Source organism: Sorex fumeus, unplaced genomic scaffold, assembly GCF_029834395.1.
Source record: "Sorex fumeus unplaced genomic scaffold, SorFum_2.1 ptg000193l, whole genome shotgun sequence".
Taxonomy (NCBI): domain Eukaryota; kingdom Metazoa; phylum Chordata; class Mammalia; order Eulipotyphla; family Soricidae; genus Sorex; species Sorex fumeus.
The window spans coordinates 228,465-255,764 of NW_026606250.1; the positions used below are offsets into that span (position 1 = coordinate 228,465).

Below are 27,300 nucleotides of genomic sequence, written 5' to 3' on the forward strand. Positions count from 1 at the left end.
ATGTTCTCTTCTGGATGTCGGGGACCAGGACTTTACCCTACCCCAAGGCAGCTGCTGTGTTGGGAGTTGAGCACGGGTGGGCTTCCGGGGTCTGTCACTTGAGCCAGTGTCCGGCACTCAGCCCGGGGGTCACTGCCCTAGCAGTGTGTCAGCGAGAGCTTAATGTCCCTTCTTAGGTAAGGGAAGCAGCCCGAGCTGTGAGTCCTCACCTCTTGGCCCCTGGGGTCCTGTGGAGGTGGGAGCAGGGCGCATTGAGATGTGTCAACTGTGCAGGCTGGCACACCCCCCCTTAGAGTCTGGCGCCCCGGCCCCCTGCCTCCAGTCTCTCTGCCCACACAGGGGGCCTTCGCGTACACTCCAGGGCTAGGGACAGACTCATCCCGCGTCAGATCTTCTCATTTCCCTCAGACCCCGCCATCCCAGACAGCCCTCCGTGACTCCTCTTCTCCCAGTAGCTAAACCTCTCTCAGGCCAGATCTGGGCAAGTGTGCCAGCCGGCCACTTCTAGTCCACAGGGTGCCAACAGTGGGAAAGGAGGTGGCTTGTCCACCTTGGGAGAGAAATTGGCCACTTTAGGTTATTTGGTGTGTGTGTGGGGGGCGCTCAGGGGACCATCTGCGGTGCCGGGGGTCAAGCCTGGGTGGGCTGCATGCAAGGCAAGCTGTCCCCCACCCCCATCTTTGGTGTTTAAGACGAGCCTGCTGTGTGTTCTTTGTAACGTCATTCTCTGTCCTCTTCCGTGTAATTAGCAGAACGGGAGCCATATCTGAGTGGGGAATAGAGGGGCGCCAAGGAGAGCCAGGAGCAGTCGAGAAATGGGGCAGAGGCCAGAGCCTGGGGGTCGGAGAGTTCGAATTCGATCCCTAGGCTGGGGCAGGTCAACAGAGGCGGGAAGCCACTGCCACCCCCCCCCCCGGGGTGATGCTGGGGGGCCCCTCAAGGCCAGACAGAGAGGAGGGCGGAGGTGGCCGAACCCGGTGGTGGCCTGCACACCTTGACCTTTGAGCGGAATCGAACAGGGAATCAGGGGGGCCAGGGGGCCATACCCCTCTGCCGAGCTAGCAGCCATGGTTGCCACTCGGGGGGGCTCCGTCTCTTCCTCCTCAGATGAAACCCGGGGGACTCAGATCGCACGTTCCCCCCGTTCAATGGAACGTGTGGGCAAACACGGAGATGAAAAGGCACCCACGCTTCCAGATGAATTAAACTTGTGACTAATTATGTCGCGTTAATTGCTTAATGCAGCGTTTACCAACAGCGGAGGGGAGGGGGCAGGAGAGAGGCCTGTGGCGGGTCTTGCCAGACCCCCCCCCCAGCCCCGGTGGGGTTGGTGACCCCTAGAGAAACCCTCGCCCACACACAGTGGGTCGATAAACCAAGTTTAGCCTCCGAGGGGAAAGTTTTCTGTAGCCTTGAGTTTTGTTTGTGCATGTACACACATCGCTATATTTTAACTAAAAGAATGTGCTACCTGCATGGTTTGGAGGGGGCAGGTCCCCCATCCGGGACATCTGGGCCTGAGTTGGAGGAGTTAGGTTCAGTTCAGAACGAAAAGGAAAGTGTGAAAAGAAGGCCGGGCGCAGGCCCACCGCTGTCTCTGGAGCTCCGAGGCCCCGGCATGCTCCGGGCCAGGCCAACCTGGTCTTTTGTTTCAGTTTTTTCCTTCCTGATGCTCTTCGTTTAGTAGCGGGTTGGATCCCAGTGGCACTGACATCCGGCAAGCGAAAGTCAAGTTAGCCAGCCCAGACCCGGCTCAGAAGGTTCGTAGAACCTTCTCAGCAGCCCCCTGCCACTTTGCCCTTCAGATTCATTCTCTTCCTTGAGGCCGGGTTCTGGGGGTCCCTGTTATCTTTGCCCCCTGCCCACCCACGGGACGCGAACACTGCTTTCATTTAGGAAAACGAGCTTCCTAGCTAGCACATGGCCCTGGCCTACCAGCTTTTTGACCCAGCTAAGCGGTCTAGCTAGCGGGCCCACTGGCGGGGGTCCACGCCTTGCTGGGCCCCTGTCTACACTCTTCTCCATCTAGAATGTTCAGGACTCATCCGGACACGAGGTGGCTGTAGGAGGAGGGGTGTCATGTTTCCGGTCATGTCCCCTTTTCCGAGTGGGTGATGAGTTTGGTCCAGGCCTGCCCCTCTGGACTCTGGGGAAGCGTGTGGGCAGGACCCTCTGACCTTGGGAAGGGTCGTCCTGGGGGCCAGGGGGCACCTCTCATTGATGGGCCTGCCCTTGGAGTCGAGGGAAATCAACAGGTGTGACTTAAGTCCCGTGAGCCCCCGCGGGTGTGTGACAGGCCTTCAGGGACATCCCAAAGCCACCCACTTTGAGCCATAATTGGCCACAGTGACCAATGTGCCCCCAGTTCTGTTTGTACTAGAGTATGATCTGTCTTTCAAACAGATTAGAAAATGGTCAAGGACAGAAATGAAAGACGGATATTTCAAGTGGCCTTGGAGTTAGTCCCTGACCCCCAAGTTCTCTGGACTGAAGTCTTGCAAACTCCAACACCAGGCCTAGCTTTGAGTGCATTTGAAGAGTGTTTGGTGGTTCAAGTTACTAACTTGGGAGTCTGGCAAGAAAGTTAAAATGCCCCAGGTGGTCACTTTTTAGCAGGTTTAAAAACGTGGGGGTCCCAGCTCATAGAACCTTCTAGTCGCAGACGAATTGGGGGCAGAAAGGAAAAGGCATTCTCGCCACGTGCTTCATGTGTGTGAGGTCTCGGCCACCAGTGGCCCCCGTTGGCAGTGGCGGGGCCTGTCCCCTGGTCTCTGACAGTGGCCGGAGCCGGGGAGACAGCCCTGAAGGAGTACTCACAGACTATTATTAAAACTGCAGCTGAGGTTTCTATTTTTGTGGAAACCTCTTTATTTTTTCCTAGGCTATTAAAATAATACCATAATTATGTTTTCCCTGGACTCTTACAATAACCTCGACTAATGAAAGGCCAAAAACATGTTTGGCCCCAAACTGAATTACATCACCAAGTGTGACAATATTTTCAAGACTCGAAGCTGTCAGCGAGCCTATTGCTAGGCGAGGCAGACAGGCCATACTCAAGGAAGGCAGAAAAAAAAAAAAAACAAGGGTGGTCCCCAGCCCCTCCTAGCTAGGAGCCGTAAAAGACCATGGCTTCACCCTCTGGCTTGGGTGCTCTAGAGGGTGCAGCGGCGGCTGGGAGCCTTGTGGAGTGTCTGTCAGACATCTCGAATCGTAGTGTCGGTTCAGCCTGTGTCTGAGGTGAAGGGTCTGATAGCCCAGATTCTGGCCTGGGGCTGCCTCCGAGGCTGCATCTTGGAGTCAGACGAGAGGTTCCTTTCGTTGGCAAACTCTTGTCTGGACTGTCCCAAGAATCACGGTGATGGTTGCTCATCCATCCAGCCCTAGACCAGGTGCCCCAGTATGAAAGTGCGTCTCTCCCTGGGATGGGAAGTGCAGGCACCCCATGTGGACTCCAGTTGGACCAACTTTTTATTTGTATTTATTTGTTTTTAAAGACTTCGCAAGGCCCAGGGAGGTCAAAACTAGCTGGACTCAGAGCACCTAGGCCCAAGCTCGACTTTCAGTTTGTGTGGGGTGAAAACGGAGAGCAGATGGGACCGTGAGGGAGGCCTCGAGCCTCAGGCCTCCCTGGGCCCTTCCCCTCACCTGCCGCCTGCCACCGGCAGAGCGAACGCTTGCTCTGGCCACCAGGAGCGAGTCGGGATGGAAATACGGGGAAAACAGGCAGTAGAACAGCACGTGACAACGACCAGCACGCCAGGCTGGCCTGCGTGATGGGGGACGGGAGTGACTTGGGCCTTGGATTCTGTTTCTAGGACAGTGGCCCCGCTAGGATAGTTTCTGGGTGTGCCTGGCTCGCCCAGGTCGGGGCCCCACTGCTTCCTGCGTTCAGGTGTGCCCAGTCACCAGGCAGGGACTCTGCAGAAGGACACTTGGTCAGGGCAGCGATGTGTGGCCAGTGGCCTGTAAGTCTTGAGGCTGTGAGTTACTGTTTACCTCGTACCTTAAATACAAAGTGCTTGTGCATTGCCACGTAGGGCCAGGGAACAACTGGAGCATGACCCGAAGTTCTGGCCTAGCCCTCCTCCCGACTCGTCCCTGGCGTTGAGAAATGACAGTGGGGGGATCCAGTTCAACCAAGAAGCCTTTATTGAGGGTGTGGAGATCAGAGACGTAGCCCCCGCCTGGGTAGGGGTCTGTGGCCGCCGGGGCCCGTTGACAGGGTGCAGAGTTCCTTGGCTTCACTATTTTCTCAGCTTCTGTGGTGCTGGAAGGTGTCAACCTGCAACAGTAGTTAGTCCTTTGAGCATTTCCCCCCAAAAGATGTCGTCTTCTGCGGAAGAGAGGCCCTGTGCTAAAATGAAACCAAGACCAGGCTGGCTCTGGCGGCCGAGAGGGAACTCGGCCTGGGAGCCGGAGCAAGTGAGGGCCTTGGCAGTCCGCGCAGCGGCAGCTGTCAGTTTTGGGGTGGGGTCCCCGATTTCGCTGCCCCTCTGTAATCCCCCGCGTGCTTCCTAACTCTGCTCCTTATCCTCTCCGCTGCATTGAACAAAAGAACCTTACTGCAGAAGCGGGCAGAGGGTCCCCAAGTGAGGGGCCGGGAACTCGGGAAACTTCTCCGTTGGAGGGAGGTAGCTGTGAGTGCGGACGCGGCCGGAACCAGAACTTTCGGCGGGTTTCTGGGGCGACCTGGGGGCCCACAGGTGCCACCCCCGCCCCTGCCCGTTTCTTTCCCCTTCCGAACAGAACTCCAGCTTTACTCTTTGGAAGTTCAAGAGAGTTTTCCAAGCAACTTTGTCCGCGGAGCCCCCTGCGGTCTCCGCCAACCCGGAGGCCGCAGGCCCGCCTGACCTCGCCCCCGGGACCCCCGACCTCTATTGAATGAATGAATGAATGAACGCACTGGCCCCCCAGCGGACGCTCCGCCGCGCCGCGTGCTCTCCGCACGGCCCCGCCCGCGGTGCGCGCTCGAGCCTTCAAACCTCCCTCCAACAAACTCGTGTGCGCTAAACTACTTCTCCTTCGCTTGCAGAGCCCACCGTGACGCCCCGGACGCCCGGGACCCCACCGCGCAGGACACCGCGCCGCCGCCGCCACCGCGCCCCCCGCGCCCGGGCCCGCGTCGGCCGGGGGCGCGCGCCGGGGAGGGCGGGCGGCGGCGCGGCGCGGCGCGGGCCGGGGAGCGGGAGGTAAGAGGCGCGCACGGGCGCCGCCGCCGCCGCCGACGTCGCACACTTTGCACGCCGCCCAGGGCTACACCACTCGCTGGAAATCGGGAGGCAGGTCTGGGAGGCGGGGTCGAGCGCCCCCCTGGCGAGGGCGCCCCGCCGCCCCCCGCCGCCGGGCCCCCCGCGCCCCCGGCCCACCCGGGCGCCGCCCCCGACGTGCCCGCCACGCCGCAGGGGGGCGCGGCGGCCCCTGAAGGTGCGTGCGCGCCGGCCCGACTTTTCGGCTTCCCCTTCGCTTTATAGGGGCAACCGCGGTGGGTCCGTCCTCTGAAGAGGCTGGGGCGTCATCGGCGGCTTAGGAGCGCCCGACTCCGGCGGGGACACTCAGTCGCGTCGGCACCGCGGAGCGGGCTGCGGCAGGTGGCTGGCCCGGCGCTGGCTCGCGGCTCGCGGCTCCCGGCCCGGGTTGCCGAGCGGCCGCCCGGCCCGCGCCCGTGAGCGCCGCTCGCTCCCGTGTAAGTGCCGCCGCGGGACCCCCGCCGGCTGCGGACCCCGCGGCGCCGGGCGGCCGGGCACCCCGATCCTCGCGCATTATTTTCGCTCGCCTCCTCCCGTCTGCGGCGCGTCCCGGCGCCGCAGCCCGGAGCGGCCGGAGGGGCACCGGAGCGGGACCCCGCGCGCTGCCGGCCCCGGGCACCGTCCCTCGCGGAGTCGGGTCCCCCCTCGCCGTGCTTTTTGGGCTACTCGTGCTCGCCGGGCTCTCGGGGTGTGTGCTCGCCCCCCGCTCGTCGGCTCGTCCCGTTGGGCGCTAACTGCTAGGCAGCCGGCCGCGCGCACCCCGCGGCCCCGCCACGGCGCCGCCGACCGTGGCCCCGGCACGGGGCGCGCCGGGGCCGGCCAGCCCGAGGCCGGGGACCGGCGGGACACCCCGCGGGGCCGGAGCCACCATGCTGAAGATGGCCCTGAAGATCCGCGCGCGAGCGGCGGCCGAGAGCGAGCGGAAGGCTGCGGCCGCGGCGGCCGGGGTGGCGGCCGAGGCGGCCGCGGCGCTGGCCGAGACGAGCGCGGAGCCCGAGCGGACCCCCGAGCCGCCGGCGCGGGCAGCGCCCCCCGAGCCGTTCCTGACCCACAAGGAGCGCAGGAAGATGGAGAAGAAGCTGCTGGAGCAGCGCCGCAAGGAGGAGAAGAGGCGCGAGAAGGAGAGGAAGAAGTTGGAGAAGGCGCAGAGGAAGGCGAGGCGGGCGCGCGCGGCCCCCGGGCCCGAGGGCCCCGACGCCGACGCCGACACCCGCGACGCCGACGCGGGCACCGCGGGCACCACCGGCGCGGAGGGCGCCGCCGGGGGCACGAGTAGGGCCTGGGCCGAGTGGGACACGGACTCGGGCGACGAGGACGACGCCTACTACAACGCGCCGCGCGTGGGGGGCGTCGTGTGGCGGCCCGGGCCGCGGAAGGCCGGCGCGCTCAGCGCCCACCTGCCCCTCGTGGTGTTCCTGGTGTTCTCGGTGCGCAGCCCCTCGTGGGTGCTCAACTTCCTGCTGCAGAGGCGCACGGAGCAGGGCCGCGGCTGCGGCTTCGTCTGCGGGGCGACCTGCTGCTTCCGAATGTTCCTGGGCTGCGCCTTCTTCTCCTACTTGGGCGGCCGCGCCCGGCGCCGGGGCCGCGCGCGCCCCGACCCGGCCGCCGCCTGCCCGGGCTCGGGCTCCGGCTCGGGCTCGGGCTCCGGCTCCGGCCCCGGCCCCGGCTCGGGCGGCCGGCGCCGGGCGCGCGACGAGCGGCTCATCTGACGCCGCCCCCCCCCACGCCCCGTCCCCGCCACCGCCACCAAACACCACCACCACCATCGCCGTGTCGTGTGGATTCGCATTGAGTGTGTGTGCGTGTTCGTGTTTGGACACATTTTTCCGTTTTCGGTTGCTCTGTCCCTTGGTTCCCGCCCGCCTCGCTTTTTTCCACGCTCGCGCGCTGGCTCGCTCCCTCGCTCGCTCCTTTTCGAAAATTTTCCTAAGTCCGGGCTCGGCCTGGGCCTCGCGCTCCCTCCCCTTCCGCCCACCCTGGCCCCTCGGCGGCGGCGGCGCCCGCGGGAGGAGGTGGGGGGCGGGGGGGACGGCCCGCGGCCTCGGGGGCCGCCGGGCGGCGCGGCCCGGGGGGTGGAGCGTTGGCGTCGCGCGAGGGGTCGTCACTGGCTCGGAGCCGCCCCCTGTCCCCCCGCCGCGGCCCGGCCCGGGTCGGGGGGCCGGGGGCGGCTCCCCGCCCCGGGCCGGGCGGCGCGGGCCCGGGCGCGGCCCGAGGGTCGCCCTTGGCCCGCGGCCCCCGGCGGCGCCCCCCGCGCCCGCGCCCGCGCCGCCCTCCCCGCGCCGCGGCCGCCGCGGCTCCTCATCCCTCCTCCTCCTCCTCCTCCTCCTTCCACCCCCCTCGCCGCCGCCGCCGCCTCCGCCTCCCCCCGCCTCCCCCCGCCCGCCGCGGCGCTTTTGGGTCGGGGCGGCGGCGGGGCCCGGGCCGAGGCAATAAGAGCGGCGGCGGCGGCGGCGGCGGCAGCAGCTCCCGCGGCTCCTGCTCTCGTCCGCCTCTCCCGGCGGCGCCAGCGGCCCCCTCGGCTCCGGCTCGAGGGGCGGGGAGCCGCGCGCTCCGCTCGGCCCGAGCGCACCGCCCGCCCCGCGCGCCCCGCGGCCCGCGCCCCGCAGTCGGCCCCGCGCGCTCCTCCCCGAGCCGCCGAGCCCGCGCCCGGCCCGCCCGCGCCCGCTCCGGCCCGCCCGGCCCGCGCCCGCCGCCCGGCCGCGCCCCGCCGCCGCCATGGGCTGCCTGGGGAACAGCAAGACCGAGGACCAGCGCAACGAGGAGAAGGCGCAGCGCGAGGCCAACAAGAAGATCGAGAAGCAGCTGCAGAAGGACAAGCAGGTCTACCGCGCCACGCACCGCCTGCTGCTGCTGGGTAAGGCCGGCCGGGGGGCGCCGGCCCGCGCCGAGCCCGCCCGCGCCCGCGCCGGCCCGCCGGCCCGGGGGCGAGGCCGGAAGGGGGCCCCGGCGCCGCGCCCCCCGCCGGCTGCCCGCGCCGTCCCCGCCGCTCGCCGGGGGGGGCCGGAGCCGGGGCGACTGCGACAAAAAGAGGGTTTCGGGGACAGGAAGCGGGGCGCGGGCGCGGGAGGGGGACCCGCCTCCGTGGGGGGGGCGCGCGCGGGGCGCGGCGCGGGGGAGGGGCGCGGGCGGCGCCGGGCGCGACGCGGGGCCTGGGGGCAGGAGCCGCCGCCGGAGCCGCCGGAGCCGGAGCGCGCGGCGCAGACGCGGCCGGGCCGGGCCGGGCCGCGCCGGCCCGACGGGGCCCGGGCGCGAGGGGCGAGAGGAAAATGGAGCGCGCGCCGAGGGCCCGGGAGGCCGAGTGACACGTCATTTTTGCAGGGTGACCTTACGCTCCCCTGGCAGACGTGCGAGGCTTCGGGAGAAGCCGGGGAGCGCGTTCCGGGGCCCCTTGGGCGCTGGGCGAGGGGGGGGGCGCGCGCAGTCGGCCAGGGCTGCAGAGTGACATTTGTCTGGAAATGGCTTCTGGGTCTGGAAATGGCGTGGGGGTTTTGTTTTTTGTCCTTTCGGGGGGAGGGGGCCCTCGCGCTCCTTGGGGGCGGGGGGGCGGGGGGCGACTTTCCTTCCAGGTGAAGGCCATGGGAAGGAGCTCGTTAGTTGCTTGGCAAAGTGACATTTGCTTGTTTGGGCTTTTCTCTTGATCGCTGTCTTTTCCTCGCTGGCGCCCCCCCCCCCCCCCGAAAAAATTAAGGCGGGGTTGGGGGGGGTTAATTCTAAGGAGATGGCCTTTCCTCCTATTTTTTCCTCTAAGGTATTGCTGGGGGGGGCGAGGAATTTAACAAAAAGCATTCAAAAAATGGTTGAAATCGCCAGAAGAATTACACAAGCATTAATTAGCATGGAAGTTTTCCACTTCCTGAGTAATTTGGCCATCTGAGCTAATTTCTGAATTTGCTGGGTTCAGACCTGGTTCATGGTACAGGCGACATGCAAAGGGCTGGTTTTCCTGGGAGGTACTGCTTGCTTTGCTGCCCTTTTTTTTTTTGGATGGGTCAAGTCTTTGTTCTCCTTAGTCCAGATTTACATAAAGCCGAAAATTAAGTGCAAACGGGTCTCTTTGGTGGTCATGCGTTTACAGTTTTAATAAACGGTACATCTGTTGAGGCCTTGTCTAAAACGTCTGAATGCAGAATTATGCTATATGAATATTAATATGCATATAATTTGATTTCAAAGTATCCACCTGGAAAAGTCTAGAAGCTTTCCCAGGAAAGCTACCTTACTATCCGAAGACTAATTTGAAACAAGTGTGATGCAAATACATCTTAAATTTCTAACACCTTCCATGCAGTGATTAAGAAGTCCCCCCCTTAATTGGAGACTGTTACTCAGCACACCTCCGGTCAGCAGTGGCCTGGCGACATTCATCACCATTTCTCCAAGGCCAGGCCACACGGGTCTCTGTTGCAGAGGGCCCGCATTTAAAAATGGCCACCCCTGCCAAAAGATGCCCCCCCAAAAAAAGAAAGAAAGAAACTTGATGCACCAACTCCCGCTCCTTTAATCCACCATACTTTAAGGACATACAAATGGTGGCTTCTGGGCCACAGTCCACCTCCCATTATGTTTCCAGTCAGTTCAAAATGAGGAAACTGAGGCACGGATCTGCGATGGCCTCTAAGAGCGAGGGGTTACATATTCTGGCTCTACTAAATAAGAGCAGTGGAGATTCTGACAAATCTGAAATATTCTCTACGTGGAATCTCTGATATTTTCATTTATGAATGGGGCTCGTTAAGATAGTGTTGGCTTTGAAATCAATGTTTCTGTGAGAACTAATTTTCACTTTTACAGATCCCCCCATCACGGCGTCCTGAGGAGGCCAGGGAAGGAGGAATGCTTTGCTCTCTGGGCAGTAGAGCAAAAACAGTGACATTAACGGTGGAAAAAAAAAAGGGGTGGGGGAGAGGGGCAGGTAAAAACAAACAAACAGAAAAACCAAGCTGGTTTGTAGGTTTGTGTGGGAGGGGGCAAAACTTCAAAGGTTTAATTGTGGGGAGAAGACATCCCCCCCCAACCCCAGAAGGAAAAAAACAAAGAATCCAGTGGGGGGGGGGGGGAAGAAAAGCAACTAGCAATCCTCCTCTCTGTGGAAATGTCCTTTTCTCGTGAAATATTTTCACAAGCAAAAGGTGATTTTAAAATGGAGGCACATGTGGCCCATCATTTTTTGTTTTGTTTTGTTAGGGGGGAGGCATGTAATCTTCGAAAATTTCGTGGTTTCCAGGAATATATTTCCGTCTGATGAAAGTCTCGCCCTGTTAATGCTTCTTACAGTAGTTGTTGCATGTTAAGAGGTGTTCTAAGGACTGTTTGAGATTTCAAATAGGCGTGTGTAAAGAAGAGAATCGAGTTCTCCCGTGCCTGCTGCAGAGAGAATGTGTCTTGCAGAGATACAGTGTTGGGGCGATGGCTACATTGTAACTTGCGGTTCTGGGCTTTGCGTTTTCAGTAGCCCCAGGGGAGGGAAAACTGCCCTGATCGGGCAGTGCGGTGGTGTGGGCCGGGACTTGGTGTCAACCCTGGGTATTTTAACCATGAAACCTCTGACAAACAATGAATTATGTGGCTGTGGACTTTGATGCGCATTTTGCCAGGGGACGCTGGCATTCAAGAATTCAGTTATCCGGTCTCAATCTCGATTCCCTCCCCCGTCCGCCCCCCCATGACAAAATTGCGTCATTCCTTTCTTGCCCCCTTTGCATCCCCACCTGTGGATTTTAAACCGCTCTCCTCCCCCCTCCAAAAAAAAGGGTGGGAGGGGGAAACGCCAAACAAAAGCTTCAATTCTTGTTTGTTACTCTGATGGTGAAATACTGCAGGTTGATGGACATTTATTCCATTTTCTCTTGCGCCAAAATGTCTATTGTGTGTGCTGCTGTTCTGTTGTTCTGCATTTGTTTCAGTGGAAGAGAAACAGCTGCCCGGCCCCTGCCCGGTGTGTGAAATGCCTCCTTCATAACCTGAGACTTACTTTCATTTTCTAGGTGCCGGAGAATCTGGCAAAAGCACCATTGTGAAGCAGATGAGGATCCTGCATGTTAATGGGTTTAATGGAGAGTAAGTGTCAAATGTGAGCCGGGCAGTGCACGCCACCGCTGACCTGCAGGGAGAGTAGGCAGCGCCGGGAGACAGTTTCCCCTTCATCCTCCACCCTACATATTAGAAAGCCCTTGGGAAGAGCTCTTGAGGGATTCCCACCCCCTCCTTCCACTCCTGGTGCAGAAACGAGTCACAGCCGCCAGAGTCACACACGGGGCGTCTGCGGCAGGTTTTGGCGCAGTGTCTGCGACATGGCCGATGGGCCCGGCCGCCCCTTTGTCAGCCGCGCTGACCACTGCAGACACCCCCCTCCCCTTTGGCGCAGCGCACCAGCGCTGGGTGTTTCAAACAATGGGCGACACCTTTGTTTCAGCACCGGGCTCCCCCCAAACAGAGTCCTAAATTCCCACCCCTTTGGAATGAACATTTGGGGCAGATCTTTTTTTTTTTCCCCAAAAATCCCTAGTCTTGCCCCCAAAGAAAGGAAATGTGCCCGCGATGCAAAGGCCGGGAGCCGGTTCCCCTGGTGCATCCAGGGGCCAGTTTTGCCTTTGAAAAGTCCTTCTAGGCATCTTGACATACCGCAGAGAAGAAAGAGGAAAGGAGGACGCGCGAGGCGGGAGTGTGGGGGTCATTCTTCCCATGAGGAATGCGTGTGCACGCAGGGGGCTCGCTTTCTCCCCCCAGCCCCTAATTCTCCCATCACCAAATCCATGAAACAAAGCAAAATAGACCCACTGGCGAGATTGCAGACACCCAGTCCGCCATTACTGGCTGGTCGGCAGCCCCGTCCCTCCTGTTATCTGGGTCCCCTGAGAAATGGATCCTCCATCCGCCTTCCCTTCCCTTCCCGAGGTGGGGACGGCGTCCTGGCTGCACGGCTTAATTTAGTTAATGCACCCCAGAAACACACTGATGAAAACATGGCGCCGGCCCCTTCGAAGCATCAGGGAGAACACTGATCTCTCACCCCATTAGAGGGGGATACTGCAGAGGCAGCTCTTGATGGAAAATTCTAGAATTCCTTGATTCATGGGTGGAGGATTAAGAAGAGGGCGACATCACCGTACAGATGGGCCTTGTTGGTTAGAATGCCCTCCTGTGCCTTCACCTTGAATTCGGGAGGTGGACGGCTAGTTTACCAATTTTTATTCATCTCTCCAGTGGAGCTATCAAATATGCATATCTATGTATGCCGTTAATTAAATAAGTCACCTTCATTTGGAGAAACCAGTTCTGAAACTCTTCGCTCCTGACCCCCGTCTCTATGAAGATCCGCCATAGATGACCATTGTTCATTAAACACGCCCCTCCCCAAGACAATGAAACGAACTTCTGACTGTTGCAATGAAAACAAAACATTTTTCCATATTTTTCCCTCTGCAATTTCTAGGGAGCAAAATAATAATAATAATTTGGCCAGTACCTACTAGATAAACACTCCATTTAAAACTGGACATGGCTGGCAGCGCCGAATGGGCCGCCCAGCTGGTAGCCCGAGCCACTGAGTTCAATGTAAGATAAAATGTCCTTGAAATACGCCGTAGATTCCCTAATTTTCTCAACTTTTCAAGAGAGGATTCCTCCCTGTAAGCGACCCAGCCCCTGCCTGTTTTGCAGACGAGGCATTTCTAAGCCAGAATGTCTCCTCTGCTTTTTAGAAGAGGTGGCCACATTCCCGGTGTGCTTTGAAGAGGGGACATAGGTAGTCTCAGTCGTCTCCCGGGGTGTTAAATTTAGCCTGTGAAAGTGGCATGCAGGGGAATTCTTCGTGTGAGTGTAGAAGCCTTATTTTTATCTCGTCCAACGGAGCCTCCTATTTTTCTTTTTCCTCGCTGCGGTATTGCAACAAAAGTGGTTTCCTTCTTAACTAGGAATTCCCTAAAATGGTGTCGTCCATCCGCCCGATCTGAGGGGCTCGGAGCCTGCCCGGCCTTTTCCTCCCACCCTCCCCCCAGCAGAGGGCCGCTTTGTTGGGGCTAGGGTGCGCTGCAAAATTTGCATTAACACCCCAAAACTGCGCTGGTGACAATTGTAGAGTCATATTCCCCTGACCTTCAGAACAATCTGAGGTCACGATTCCGATTTTCTTAATACAGCACTAATAACCCTTCCTCACCTGCAGGGCCGGAGCAGCTAAGAGGTTGGTCACTTAGCTAATCAATCGCAAATCAATTACCAAATCAGGGGAAGGTTTAGCTCCCTCTCGCCCTTCCTGGCTCCTGGGGGGAGTCCCCTCCCCTGGGTTATGGAGCTGGGGTTGGGGGGGGCAGGGGTAGTGGGACTTGTTCTTTGCCCCCTCCGGGTCCAGACACAATTTGAAATGAATAATTTGGGGGAAGCGATGATTTATGAGAACATTGCTGAGTAGCTTTATGCACAGTAAGAAGGGGGGCCATTAACAACCGCACCTGGATCCCAGGAGCCCGAGTCGCGGGTCGGCTGCGGCGGTGTGGAGATGGGAGATTGGCGGGAAGCAGGAGCCTGTGTCTAGTCTCAAAGGAGCGAGAGGAGTCACCGCCTGAGCTCCCCCGGTGCATGCACATTTAGCGAAAGCACAAGAAAATAATTATCGGTCCCTCCCGAGCCCGGGCACGGTCTCCGGAGACGGTGCTCGCGCGGCGGCGGAGGCGTGGGACCTGCCCTCCACGGCGCCGCAGTCCCCGCGGGAGGACGGCGGCCCGTGGCGTAGGCATGTGGAGAGGCTGTGGGGTCGCTGGCAATGCAGACTAGGTGAGCTTTCCATCTCTCTTTAAAAGGGGCGGCGAAGACGACGCGCAGGCTGCAAGGAGCAACAGCGATGGGTAGGCACATGCAAAACCAGAGAAACTGTTGAACAAGCAGACAGACATGAAGATCAGACTGGGAGACTGAGGGCAGCGTCCCGGGAAGAAAACAGATCACTTAAGGGCCATCAGCCATCTTAGCAGCTGACACAAAGGGTCTCACCCGCAGACAGCTCCACTCCTGGAGTGTCTCTGTCTCTGTCTCTCTCTCTCTTTCCTCTCTCTCTTTCCTCTCTTTCTCTCTCTCAAACACACACACACACACACACTCACACTCACACTCACACACTTCCCCCCACCCCCATTCTTAAAGCTCGATTCAGTCCACCAGGGGAAGGGCTACAGCTCTGTGCATTAGGGGAGCAGCGGATGGTTCCAAGAACCCCTGTTTTCTCCTCTGCTTTCTGTTCTCCTTTTGAATTTGGTTACTCGTTTTTAAAACTCTTTGCTAAATTTCATCTATCCTGGGGTCATCTGATTTAAAAAAATTTGGACTTCTAAATTTTTTTTTAGACTTCCCAATTGAAAAAAGGTCTTTTTTTTTTTTTTTTTTTTTTTAATGAACAGACAGTGCTGTACCACCCTTAAGTTTGGGGTGGGGGAAAATTAAAAGCCGCGACACCGTGGTCATTGTTAAAAATGATCCTGAAGAGCCTCTAGTCTGTGAAAGTGCTCACGTGAGCTTTAATCTAGGGCGTTTTATGGTAGCGGACAGGCAGTGACTGGGGGTACCTTGGCTCCCCATTGGCCGTCAGAGATTTTTTTCCAGGCCCTTCACCCCCACCCAAGCACGCACACAAGTGCAACACAGACGCGTGTGCACAGGCACGCCTCCATGGAGACAGGCTTGCGCGCGTGTGCGCACGCGCAGACTCGCACGCCGCAGGTGAAACCCCCTTTAGCTCTGCTCGCCAACGCAGCACCCTTAGCGAAGGGCCAGCACCCTTAGCGAAGGGCCGAGGGCCGCGCCCAGGGCATCTCCGAGGAAGCTCTGCGGTGACCCGGGAGGGCGGGGCAAAGGGTCCTGGGCTCCAGGCGAAGTGACTGACACATGTTTGTTCATCTGTTTTTTTTAGAACTTATTACCCCTAGATGGTGGCTCCAATCTCTCGTCTTCCCGCCTCTGTCCTTCCCACTTTGCATGCTGGAATTTCCTGACTTAGGAACTTCTAATAAGAATACTGTTCTGTTGTGGGGGAGGGAATGGGCCTGTCTCCTCACTGCTGGTGATAACTGAAAAAAAAAAAAAACCCAAAAAAGAAACCTACAAAAAATTTTTTAAAATGTAAGAAAAATCCTTAATTGGCAACAATGTTACGTTATATCCCTAATTGGCAACAATGTTATGTTATGTCCCTAATTGGCAACAATGAGTCCGAGCGACCCCCCAGAGGCACCTATGTGAGAGTGATTGACTGTCCTACTGTACCAAAAGTTGGCATTTGAGAAACAAGACCAGCCCTTAAGAACCACCTGAGTCTAGGCGCTGTGCTTCACCCCTGAACCCTACTAATTCCTCGCCTGCATCTCTGTCTGACTCTGATCTACAAGTACAATAAGGATTAACTAATATGTGACGAATAAAAATTCTCTGCATGTTTCAGCAACCCCTGTATCCAGCGTCTGTCTCCTGGTCTGTCTTTCTTCTTTTGTCTGTCTTTCCCCACAAAAGCACTTTAACTCCACGCACCCGCTCCCTGCCTCGCCACTTGCCTGGGGTGGGGGTGGGGCCACCACTAACCCGCCTGGGGTAGGGGGGAGCCCACCCCACCCTGAACCACTTCCAGCCTGAAGGTTTTTGTCAGAATTCGAGCAATTAATTATGTTTTGGCTTTAAGTACTTTTGAGACACCGGAGGAGTTTTCCCTGAGTTTCACAATCAACGTTGAACTCATTAAGTGATAGTACAAACGACGATGGGCCGCCAGCCCCCAGTAGAATATCTCCATCTACATAGTAATCGCTTCAATGGAAGGATTTCATGTTTTAGTATCACACGCCCGAATTAGATTTCAGACTTCTATTTTAGCTGTTTCAAGCTTGATCTACTCCCACACCTATTCACATACGTAGATGAACGCTGAACAAGTTCTCAAAATATTCCTATCTGAGCCTGGAAGTTTTCCAATTACCATACTACCACTTAGACGGAAATATCAAACTGAATGAAAGAACCTGGCTCTGGAAGCCCCGGCTCCCGCCTAAGCGCGCGGGCTGGGTGGGGGGTATCCCCCCCAGGCCCTCTGCGCATCTCCATGACAGTGGAGCCTGGGACGTTTTGTTTTGTTTTGTAAGGACTGGGCGTGGGCTGCCCTGCAGGGTGTTAGGGAAGCTGAATTCAGGAGCAGATTCACACTCCTCAGTGCTCCTGGGGTCTAAATAAGGACCCTCACACACGCCCCGCCCCCACGCCAGGGCCCCAAGTGGTTTTGGATTTCAGAAGCAGCTTGGATTCTGCGGGCCTCCTTAGTGGCTCTGCCCAGGCCCTTTGGGCAGTGGGGCCTGGATGGATTCCGCCCTTCCACCTCAAGGAGCTCAGACCGCCCCCAGCCCCCAGGAGCTGGCCCCTCTGTGAAGGGAGTGAGAGTTGAGGAAACCATTATCTTCAGGGGTCCAGGTCGAGGTGCCAGGGTCAGGGTCACAGGCAGGCGTGTGCATGAACCCAGCCTCTGCGGTCCCCTCCCCCCTAACTGCCCCCCACTAACTGCTCTGAACCTCCCCATTTCCTGAACTCTGACACTGACTCTGTCCCCGACTCCGACTCCGACTCCGAGGGCCTCTCCCTCCCTCTCTGCCTCTGCATGTCAGGGACTCGGTGAAAACCTTAAGGAACCTCCAAGGTGGTTTTTAGCAACACAGACTATCTGCGCCCTCCACCCTGCACTGCACCCCAAGGCGCAGGCTCTCCCACGCTGCCTCAGTTTCCACATCTGAGGGGGCCCTAATCTGTGCTGGTGAGCCAGGGGCCCGACGTGGCAGTGAAGGGGAATTCCGTCCCCACGGGCAGCCAGGTGGGGTTTGTACCCCTTGTCCCCCCAGCAAACCTCCCAGAATCCCACCTGTCTGCGCCTAAGCAGGGCGTCCCCAGAACACAGTCCTTGCTGGCTGGAGTCACACGTGAGTCTCGGAGGGTCCCCAGACACCAAAGCAAGTCACTCGTACTGCATAGCCCCTGGCTCCGAACAATATTCCTGACTTGGGGGCCCACAGGCACCAATTAAAACTCAGCAGCAAACTGAGAGCCCCTACCCCCCACGGGCTAGTCCCCCCCCAGGAGCCAGGGACATGGGGGTCAGCTTTGTGGTGCTCACAGCCCTTGTCCTGCTGGGCCAGATCTGACGACTGTTGTCATAAAGGAACCGTAATAATAATGATAACAACAGCACGGTCATGGCCACCGAGCCCTGTGTCTGCCGTGGAGATGGGCAACCACCTATGCGCAGGGTGCCCTCACCTGTGCGCCCTGCCCCGTGACATCAGTGCCTGCCCCTCCCCCGAACATGGGAGAGTCTTGAGGGAGCTGCAGGGAGTCTGGGCGTGCAGTGCCCGCCACCTGGTACAGTAGCCCCCTCAATCACGCCAACTCGCCTCAATGCCAGCTTGCTAATTGGCCTGCATCGGGCGTGTCCCCGGGACACATCTGGGCTCCTGGGATTTGAAGCCTTTGATCCAGGGCCTCGGGTCCGCACCACCTGCCCCCACCACGCCTGCGAGGACAGAGTACTATGCTTGTAGCTGGGCTGCCTTGACGAGGTGCCATATGATGTCTTTCTTTTCAATCCCACTGTAGTGAGAAGGCCACCAAAGTGCAGGACATCAAAAACAACCTGAAAGAGGCCATTGAAGTAGGTGCCCAGCCCCTCTCCCGCCCCCCCCGCCCCTCCCCTGGGCCCCGACCTGACCACTGCCCCCCCCCCCCCTTGCAGACCATCGTGGCCGCCATGAGCAGTCTGGTGCCACCTGTGGAGCTGGCCAACCCTGAGAACCAGTTCCGCGTGGACTACATCCTGAGCGTGATGAACGTGCCGGACTTTGACTTCCCTCCCGTAAGCCACCCCAACCCCCCACCCCACCCTGCGTCACCGGAACACTCCAGCAGCACAGGGGCCGTCTCCTGGGGGGGCTGGGGACCCTCGTGACATTCACCTTCACCCCCCCAAACCAGCCATGGGGGGGCGGGGAGCGGGCTCTGCTCTCACCCTTCGCCCCCGGGGCCCCAGGCAGCCGCAGGCCCACTTTGCTAGACAGTTCTGATGGGGGAGAAGGTCTTGAGTGGCGGCAGCTTTCACCGTTCCCTCAGACACAACCATGGCCAACACAAAGCCGTGGAGTGTCGCACACAATGCTGATTGTCCAGCTCGGCCGTGGCAAGCGTCCAGAGACAGCGAGAAGGCCAGGCCGCCTCTGGCTTCTGCAAAGGGAGACTTGTGACTTGAAGCAGTTTCTCATTTAACCTTGAATAAGGTTTCCCTGCCCTTTTAGGGCAAGTGGACTCTTTCTCATCACATACAAACACATGCATGCGCGCGCACACACACACACACTTTCACCTGCATTGTGCTTCCACCGGCTGGCACTGTGCTGCCTCCAGAAGTGTCTGGGGACTCAGCCCACCCCCAGCCACAGGCTCCCCCGGGCCTGGGGGGAGGCGGGCCGGGAAGGGAAGGGTTTGTGTGCAGGTCAAACAATGAGTTACTGTCGCCCTTTGTCAGGCTTTGTGGGAATGTGTGTGTGAGCTTGGCGGCAGCCTTCCTCAGGAGCTCAGGGGGAGAGGGAGTTTGTTTAGACCGGAGTGTGAAGATAACTGGTAGGAAACACGGCCCGTTTCATCCTCATTTCCAGTAGGGGAAAAAATTAAAAAGTCAATCCTGTTCAAATGGCATTGAGGGAGAAGCGCATTTGCCCCCTGAGACCTGAGCTTCACGCTCGCACCGACCTTTAATTCTCCTCTTGCCAAATTCATCCGGGAGGGAATCATAATGTTATTTTGTCAAATTCAAATTTTCCTGGAAGATGTAGTCCCGGCACATTTGACAAATGAAAGTTCTTGTTTTCCCAACACTGAATCACTGACTGGCAGAGCCCATGAGCAGATGAGCTGGTCTCTGCGAGCATCCCTGGAGCATCACTTGTCCTGTGGGGGGGGGGGGGATTCCCCTCGACCCTCCCTCCCAGTGAGCCAGTGGCAGGGTTCATCCCCCGGGGGATGCCCCAGGCACCCAGCACCTGAGCACAACTTGACTGGGCTACAGAGAGGGGGTCTCGGCCGGCCCCCAGGCCACCGAGGCGCTGGGTGTCCTCAGGACAGTCCACCGCCACGCCCTCCTGCCTCACTGTCCCTCCTTCTGTTCGCTTCCAGGAATTCTACGAGCACGCCAAGGCTCTGTGGGAGGACGAGGGCGTGCGCGCCTGCTACGAGCGCTCCAATGAGTACCAGCTGATCGACTGTGCTCAGTAGTAAGTGCTCCTTCCAGCCTGCAGTGTGCAGCTGCCCCCTACGCCTGCAGGGTGGGGCCACGCCAAAGGTCTAGCGTGTCCCATCGGTGGGAGGACGCCCGAAGGTGCACATTTTAGCGCAGTGGCAGGGTTTCCGAGGAACAGTTAGTACCTGTTGGAGAAAAGCAATAATTACTTGCTGCGAAGCACTGCTTGTAATTAATGAGCTTGAATAACTAATTGCATCGACCTCCAAGCACTTCTAGGCAGACAGGGCACTTCGCACACTTAGTAAGAATAATCTCGCCTTTGCCGGCAGTCGGAGGAGCACTGGAGATAGAGTTTGCCTCCTGGGCCCTTGGGAGCGAGTATTTGCCGTGTCTCTGGGAGGTGAAGTCCAGGGGACCCCCACGCTGGGGGCACTGTGTGGCTATTTCAGCCAGCTCCCTGGCTGGAGAGTGGACCCCAAATCCCGGCCACCCCCGGAGCCTTTCGGCCATTTGCAGGGGTCGCCCCCGTGGCCACTTCGTGGCTTCACGGCCGGGCCGAGCAGAGGCGGCGACTGTCTCAAGGACAGGAAAACAGCCTCGCCGCCCAGCCCCCAGCCCTGCCCCAGCAAGCTCCTAATTTTCTCCAAAGTTCGAACTAAAAGCTGGAAGTGCTAATTATAGTCACGCAAAACAAATGGAAATCCTGGAATTGTTTGCGTTCGGTGTTTTGGATTCGAGTCAGAAGCGCAGGTAGATGAGGAGACACTGAAGCCCGGCCGGGTTCTCCGCCTTCCAGCCCTCCAGGAAGACGCTGTTGGAGCCACCTGAAGCTCCTCCTGCAGCTCTCTGGACGTGGCCACCTTTGCAGAGTTCTGGAAAGTCTCCGGACACGTGGGGGGTTAAGAAAAAGGAGAAGCACCAAACTCAGAACTTTTAAAATGTCTTCCCTGCCGTGATGGGGAGTGGCCGCCGGGGCGCGTCCTGAGCCTTCCGTGCGGAGACTGGTACCTTGCCCGTTTCTTAAGCTCCAATTTTATTTGTTGAGCTGGGGTTTGGCTGGCCCTACTCCAGATGTCTCGCTCACAAGATTTGGTGCTGAGGATCTATTTATAGAGCTGCGGTTCTGTTGCCATGGTAACGTGCTGGCGGCCAGGCGGCGGGGGAGCTATTTCTGGCCTGGCTCTGTAATGTAAGCCTGATTGGGCAAGTTTCTGTGGCCTCCAAGCCAGACTAACTCTAAGCTGGTGAAAAGGAAGGGGTGGGGGCGGGGGGACTTACAGAATCTCTTTAAATAGACTTTCCTTCCTTTGTTGGTTCTCTGCCAAGAGCCATCCCCCTAAAAATGTAAAAATCTCAACCCGCCCCACCCCGCCCTCCCCAGGAGAAACTGGCGTTTAGTGGATTTCCCATGTGGAATGAGCCCACGCTTTCCCAGAAAGGGCCTTTCCCTGCCGTGCCCATCCAGCTCGGGGAGCGGAGACTCTCCAGGGTCCCGAGACCCCAGCCCCGCCACCCACGGGGGCCCTGAGCCTCAGAGTGCCACAGGGTTTCATTTTTTTCTTTTTTAACTTAAGATTTTTGCTGGTGGAGTGCTCTTCTTTCATGGAATAAATAGAACGGAAGGGAACTTTGTGTTTGCTTCCTGCTCGGTATGGCCAGCGCACAAGGGGCCTTGCTGTGGCCACCTCCTTTGTTCTGTTCCCTGGGTCAGGGAGATTCTTAAAGGCAGCCAGGGATCCCAGCCCACCGTCTTCGGGAGCAGGTTGGGGGTCTTTGGGACCAGTTGTGGGGAGGGCTTTGCTGCTTTCACATGAGAAAACGGAAGCAGCTCAGTAGTTCGGCTCCTGGAACGCTTTTGGCCAATTCTGAAACGTCTTGCTAGAAGGCACACAGAGCAGCAGTCCCCCCACCCAGGGCCTTGCAGACCCCCTTCTCCCCCTCCCTTTGGTCGCTGACCACTGTGTGCCTCTGCTTCCTCCCAGCTTCCTGGACAAGATCGATGTGATCAAGCAGGCCGACTACGTGCCCAGCGACCAGGTGAGCCCGGGTGGCCGCTGTGGGGGGGCCCGTGGGAGCCTGAGGGTGGGCGCAGGGAGCCCCCTGCTGAGCCGCACTCTACCACAGGACCTGCTGCGCTGCCGCGTCCTGACTTCTGGAATCTTCGAGACCAAGTTCCAGGTGGACAAAGTGAACTTCCAGTAAGTAGAGGCTCGTCCCCGGGAAAAGCTTCGCTCGCGCCGGCCTGGGGCCCCGGGAGCGGGGCGGGTAGTGATGGACACTGTCTCTCTGCCCGCAGCATGTTCGATGTGGGCGGCCAGCGCGATGAGCGCCGCAAGTGGATCCAGTGCTTCAATGGTAGGTCCCGGGGGACCGGGCTGGGCAGGGCCTGGGCGCCGGGCGGGGCCTCGATGTGGACCAGCCCTGGGCTCTGAGCGCACCTCCACCCTCTGACGGTCTCGTGCTCTCTGTCCTGAAGATGTGACTGCCATCATCTTCGTGGTGGCCAGCAGCAGCTACAACATGGTCATCCGGGAGGACAACCAGACCAACCGGCTGCAGGAGGCACTGAACCTCTTCAAGAGCATCTGGAACAACAGGTTTGGGGGGGGAGGTCCCTGGAGCCTCACGGTGGGCGCTGGGGGGCGGATGGGCGGGCGGGCAGGTGGCCCGGCCTCTGCTGACTCCCGGCCCCCCGCAGATGGCTGCGCACCATCTCCGTGATTCTCTTCCTCAACAAGCAAGACCTGCTTGCTGAGAAGGTCCTCGCTGGAAAGTCGAAGATCGAGGACTACTTTCCAGAGTTCGCTCGCTACACTACTCCTGAGGATGGTGAGTCTGGGGCTCAGAGCCCGGGGCCCAGGGGGTCCAGGCCCAGCGCGGGCCAGTCGGTTCCCACGAGTAACACGGTCTCTGCACCCTTTGCAGCTACTCCTGAGCCCGGCGAGGATCCACGCGTGACCCGGGCCAAGTACTTCATCCGCGACGAATTCCTGGTGAGTAGAGCCTGGCCTCCCCCCGCCTTTCCCGGGGCCTGGGACTGAATCCCCGAACCGCTTAGGCGTGGGGCTGCCTGGGGGAGTCCCTCTGTGTCCCCTGGGCGTGTGCCCCTTGTCCCCGGGGTCTGACGTGGCCCCGTGTCTGTGCCACAGAGAATCAGCACTGCTAGTGGAGATGGCCGCCACTACTGCTATCCTCACTTCACCTGCGCTGTGGACACCGAGAACATCCGCCGCGTGTTCAACGACTGCCGCGACATCATCCAGCGCATGCACCTCCGCCAGTACGAGCTGCTGTAAGAAGGGAACCCCCAAATTTAAAGAAGCCTTAAGCACAATTAAGAGTGAAACGTACACGCAGTTAGCCACCCACCATAGGGCATGGCTAACAACGCCAACCTTTCCTTCCCCCCGAAGTGATTTTGCGAAAACCCCCTTCTTCCCTCTCGCTTGCTTGAATATTCCAAATTTAGTAAGCTTAAGGCGGCCTACAGAAAAAGAAAAAGAAAATGAAAAAAGGCCACAAACGTTCCCTTTCTCTTTGAGTAAGAATTTAAATAAAAGCAGCAAACAGAAATAAAAGAAATAAAAGAAATGAAGCAAATGAAATAAATGAAACAAATGAAATGAATATTGTCTTGTGAAGCATTAAAAAATCAAATAAAAATTAAATGTGAGCAAAGAGGACGGACCTGGAGAGTCATTTGCGTTTCCGTCGCTCCCGGTTCACGCGACCTTTAAGGTGGGTGGGAGATGGGCAGTGTTAGACAGTGGTTGGGGGACAGTTCCCAGGGTCTAAATGGGTGCAAAAGTTCACCATGTGTGGTCCGGGTTTCTGGAAAACGTGAGGCAGCCCAGAGGGTTCCACCCCGTCCTCCTGAACGAACCTGTGTGGTCAAGGTCCCCTTAGAGAATTCCACGCTTGAGCTCACCGTTGTCTCACCAAGTCCCATCCCTTATTCCTGTGCAGAGCCTCACATGCCCTCATGCCCACTGGCCCAGAACAGTTAGGTTCCTGGGCCCAGCATGAAGATACAGAAATGTAATCGTGTGGGAGGAATTTAGAGCTTCGGATCAGTTAAGGGGAAGTGACATCACAAGAAATGATAGTATCTACGTCTACCCAATTATCCCAGACACTCAGTGCCTTATAAAGTGGATTGGAGGAAATAATCCAACCCATCGAGGGGAAAAGTAATCGTTTGGAGTGGGTGAGTCAGTTTAGAAAAGTAGAGTTTCAATCCCTACCTTGTTCCATATACCTAGATGAAGAGCTGATGGAGACCCGGCACGTGGGTTTGAATTCTTTAAGGGATGCTTTCAAAGCATGCACTAAGACCCAAATGACGTGAAGGGTGTGGGAGCCACAGAAAAACTGTCACAAAACCATGTGTATGGGGGTGGAGACTGGGTGAAGAATCCCTGGTGGGCTTCTCAGAGAGTGGGTGGGGGGGCTTACAAGAAGTCAGAATACCACACAGAAAAGGCAGAGTCCTTGGTAATGAAATTAGTTTAAAATGGAAATGAGTAGAACATTGTAGAACCCCACCTACGTGTGACTAGAACAGACTTCCGCTGGGGAAAGAGTGGCCATCAGCATTCATGGGCACCGACCCCACAAGCCTGGGCTGGGTTGATCCTGAACCTGGTGTCCACTCGGGTTCTGGAATAACTTCACCCGAAGCCGACCAACCCCTTCGGTGCGTGGTCAGCCCAGTGTGTACCCCCATCAACCACGGTGTCCGCTCAGACGGACCCAATGTCACAAATCAAGTTGGTTCGGTAACGCGGAACCTCTAAAATCCACTTCCTGTTCTACTTCCCAGTGAAATCCCATTCAAGTGAACCCCCCACCTGGCAGAGGTCACTAGACGTGAATAAAACCAGGTTCCGGGAGGGCAGGGGAGACGGGGACGCCCGTTCTCCATTAGCGATCTCAAAAACGTTTGTAACAGTGCACGTTTCCAACGATGACCGCGGCCTGAGAGATAGAAGTACAGTGAGCAGAGCACTTGTCTGGCACACCTGGCCCAGGTTCAGTCCCTGGCACCCCTCACGATCCCCCGAGGCTCACCAGGAGTGATCCCTGAGCACAGAGCCGGGAGGAAGTCCTGAGCACCCGCTGGGGGTGGCCCCCCAGACATAATACAACGAAAGCAATGACCTTGGTGTACATATTTATGGAAGAAACCCCACGAGCGTAATAAACAGTAAGCATAATATATAATATATGCATAATATATTAGGTCCCCGCTATACAAAACCCGGGGACCTTCTCTGAGTAGTCTCCTCCGTGGTGGCAACTTCTCTGCCCCTTTGGAGCCTCATAATAATCGGATCCAGGTGACACTTGTAAGCCCCTCCTTTCTACGTGGCAATAATGGATCTTTCTCTGATCCTTGCAAAACGGCCACCTGATGCTCTTCCCTCCAATGCAGAAATTCCAGAACTTTCTCTAAAGTACCCTTCCAAAATGGCTGCTTCTAGGTCGGTCCCCAAGCTCCAACATGGTATTTTGGGAACTTTCTCTGATCCTTCCCAAATGGCTGACGGCAGGCCACTTCCTCTCACAGAGTAATTCTGGACTCTTCTCTGGAAATTCTCTTCCAAAATGGCTTTCTCTATGCCCATCTCTCCAACATAGTAATTCCAGAACTTTCTCTAAATAATTCTCCCAAAATGGCTGCCTGTAGGTCCTTCCCTCTGATATAGTTCTATTTCTAGAATTTTCTAGACAGAATTCTAAAATGGCTGCCAGCAAACCCTTCCCATCCAATAGAGTAATTATGGAATCTTTCCAGAATGGCTGCCGTGTGCCATCCCTCCAGCCTAACAATTCCACAACTCCCTCTCCCTAAAGAGCTTCTGCAGGCCTCTTCTTCCCACATAGTCGTTCTGGAATCTTCTGCATATTCATGTTCAAAAACAATTTCTACATTCTTCAACATGATGAGAGTGGAACCATCTCTAAATCACTTCTTCCAAGATGGCCACCTGTATTCTTGTTTATCCATCACAGTAATAAGGGAATCACCCCTGAAAAAGTTCTTCCAAGATGGTCACCTGATGTCCTTCTAGAACCTTCCCTGAGTAATCTCTCCAAAGGAGGCTGAATAACCTCTGCCGAGATGGCACCTGCATGACTCTAGGACCACCCCTGAATAATCTCTTCTAGGATGGCCACCTACATAAGAATTCTAATAAACTCCTCTGAATAATTTCTCCCAAGATGATATTCTGTATTACCCCTCTCTCACGGGTAGTAATTCTGGAACCATCTCTGAAAAATCTTTACCAAGACGGCTGCCTATATGCCCCTTCCTCCTAAATAGTAATTCTGGAACCTCTACGAAGGGATGTTTGTATCCTATTATTCAGCAGTAATAATGGAACCCTAAACAGGCCACCTGATGCCCCTCTCACCTGCATCATTCATCTGGTATCTCAATCTCTTCCCGCATGACTGCCAGTGTTTCCGCCCACCAGTAGAGTAATATTGGAAGTCTTCTGTGCAGACTGCCTTCCAAACGGCCAATTCTATGTCCCTCCCTCCCATACAGTAATTCTGGAAACATCTCTAAGGAATCTCTGCCAAAATGGCTGCCTCGATGCCCCTCCCATCTACAGAGATTCTGAGATCTTGTCTGATGATCAATGGCATTCCACTTGACCCATATAGTACTTCTGGAACTTTCTCCTAATAAAATAATCTCTTCCAATATGGTGGCCTGGTGCCTCTCTGGAAATGCCTCTGAATAATATAATTACTCCCACGATAGCAACCCTTTCTCCCCAGGGTAATTCTGGAATAATCTTCTATAAATAATCTCTTTCAAGATGGTAGCCTGCGTTTTCCAGTATTTTACCAATAAGTAAATGCAGCCCTGGAGAGGCCAAAGTCACTTGTTCCAAGCAACGTGGCAGGGAAAAATGGGGTTCAAATTCAGAAAGCCAAAGCTTGTGGCTTCACGACGACACCACCCTGGTCTTTGGGGTGTCATAACAGAGGGGAAGGTCTGATGTTCTATCAGAATGCCCTCTGTCAGGAGGCCGTGACCTGTGGCCCCAAGAAGAAATTCCCCAGAGCCTTGCTTGGACTTCCTGTCTGGCAGAAAATGATATAGTTTTTTATTTGGGGACATTTATGGTCTGTATCAGTGAGGAATGTACTCAGAACCGAGGATGCAGTTCAAGTAGCAGAGAACATACCTTGCAGGAGCAAGACGCTGCTTGATGCTCTACCACCTTTGGGTGCTAAGTCTGAACCCCCAGCACTGTTGGGTGTGGCCCTCAACAACAGCAAAAGAATTACTGTTCAGTCACAAAAGCAGAGTCCTGAAGAGGTTCAGACGAAACTTCAGTTTCACTTACCACATGGAGGTAGGTTGTCCTGGCAGCATGTGGGTGGCTCGTGGAAAGTAGGACCCCTGTCTGGTGGACCTCTTGGTGTGTCTCTCATGGTCGCAGGGTGGAATCATGTCTTGGCCCAGGGGAGAGGAGAACAGGCCGACAGACTCTCTCCTTTTAGGGATGAAGTGAATTCCAGCCCCCTCATAGGCACACGGGGGCACCAAGAAACAGACACTATAAGGTGAGATCATTGTTCAGGCCACAAGACAGGAACTGTCCAATTACATATCATGGACACACACACACACACACACACGAGAGGTTACAAGTCCCTGTTGCATAACTCTTGACTGAACATCTCGAGAGACATATTCAGCGTCTATAGTGTTTAAGGATTCACGGATTAAAAAGAATGTCCTTTCACATCATAATACCAGTTTGCATGCTTAAATAG

General features: G+C 57.2%; 1 protein-coding gene across 6 annotated transcripts; it reads left to right on the top strand.

Moving 5' to 3' along the window:
* The first annotated feature begins 5,531 nt into the window (after positions 1 to 5,531).
* LOC130017394 (guanine nucleotide-binding protein G(s) subunit alpha) lies at positions 5,532 to 23,180 on the top strand. 6 transcript variants are annotated; one of them, XM_056108107.1, is made up of 13 exons: positions 5,532 to 5,686; positions 11,234 to 11,306; positions 14,048 to 14,092; positions 17,865 to 17,919; positions 18,001 to 18,120; positions 19,434 to 19,531; positions 21,483 to 21,537; positions 21,625 to 21,698; positions 21,797 to 21,855; positions 21,977 to 22,097; positions 22,199 to 22,329; positions 22,426 to 22,493; positions 22,650 to 23,180. In XM_056108107.1, the coding sequence occupies exons 2-13, from the start codon at positions 11,272 to 11,274 to the stop codon at positions 22,794 to 22,796; spliced, it is 1,008 nt and encodes a 335-aa protein (XP_055964082.1). In that variant the 5' UTR covers positions 5,532 to 5,686; positions 11,234 to 11,271; the 3' UTR covers positions 22,797 to 23,180. The 6 variants fall into 6 exon arrangements, with proteins under 6 accessions (XP_055964082.1, XP_055964083.1, XP_055964084.1 ...); XM_056108104.1 differs by lacking the exon at positions 5,532 to 5,686 and adding an exon at positions 7,505 to 8,103; XM_056108108.1 differs by lacking the exon at positions 14,048 to 14,092 and having other exon boundaries at positions 5,533 to 5,686; positions 17,862 to 17,919.
* Positions 23,181 to 27,300: the final 4,120 nt, after the last annotated feature.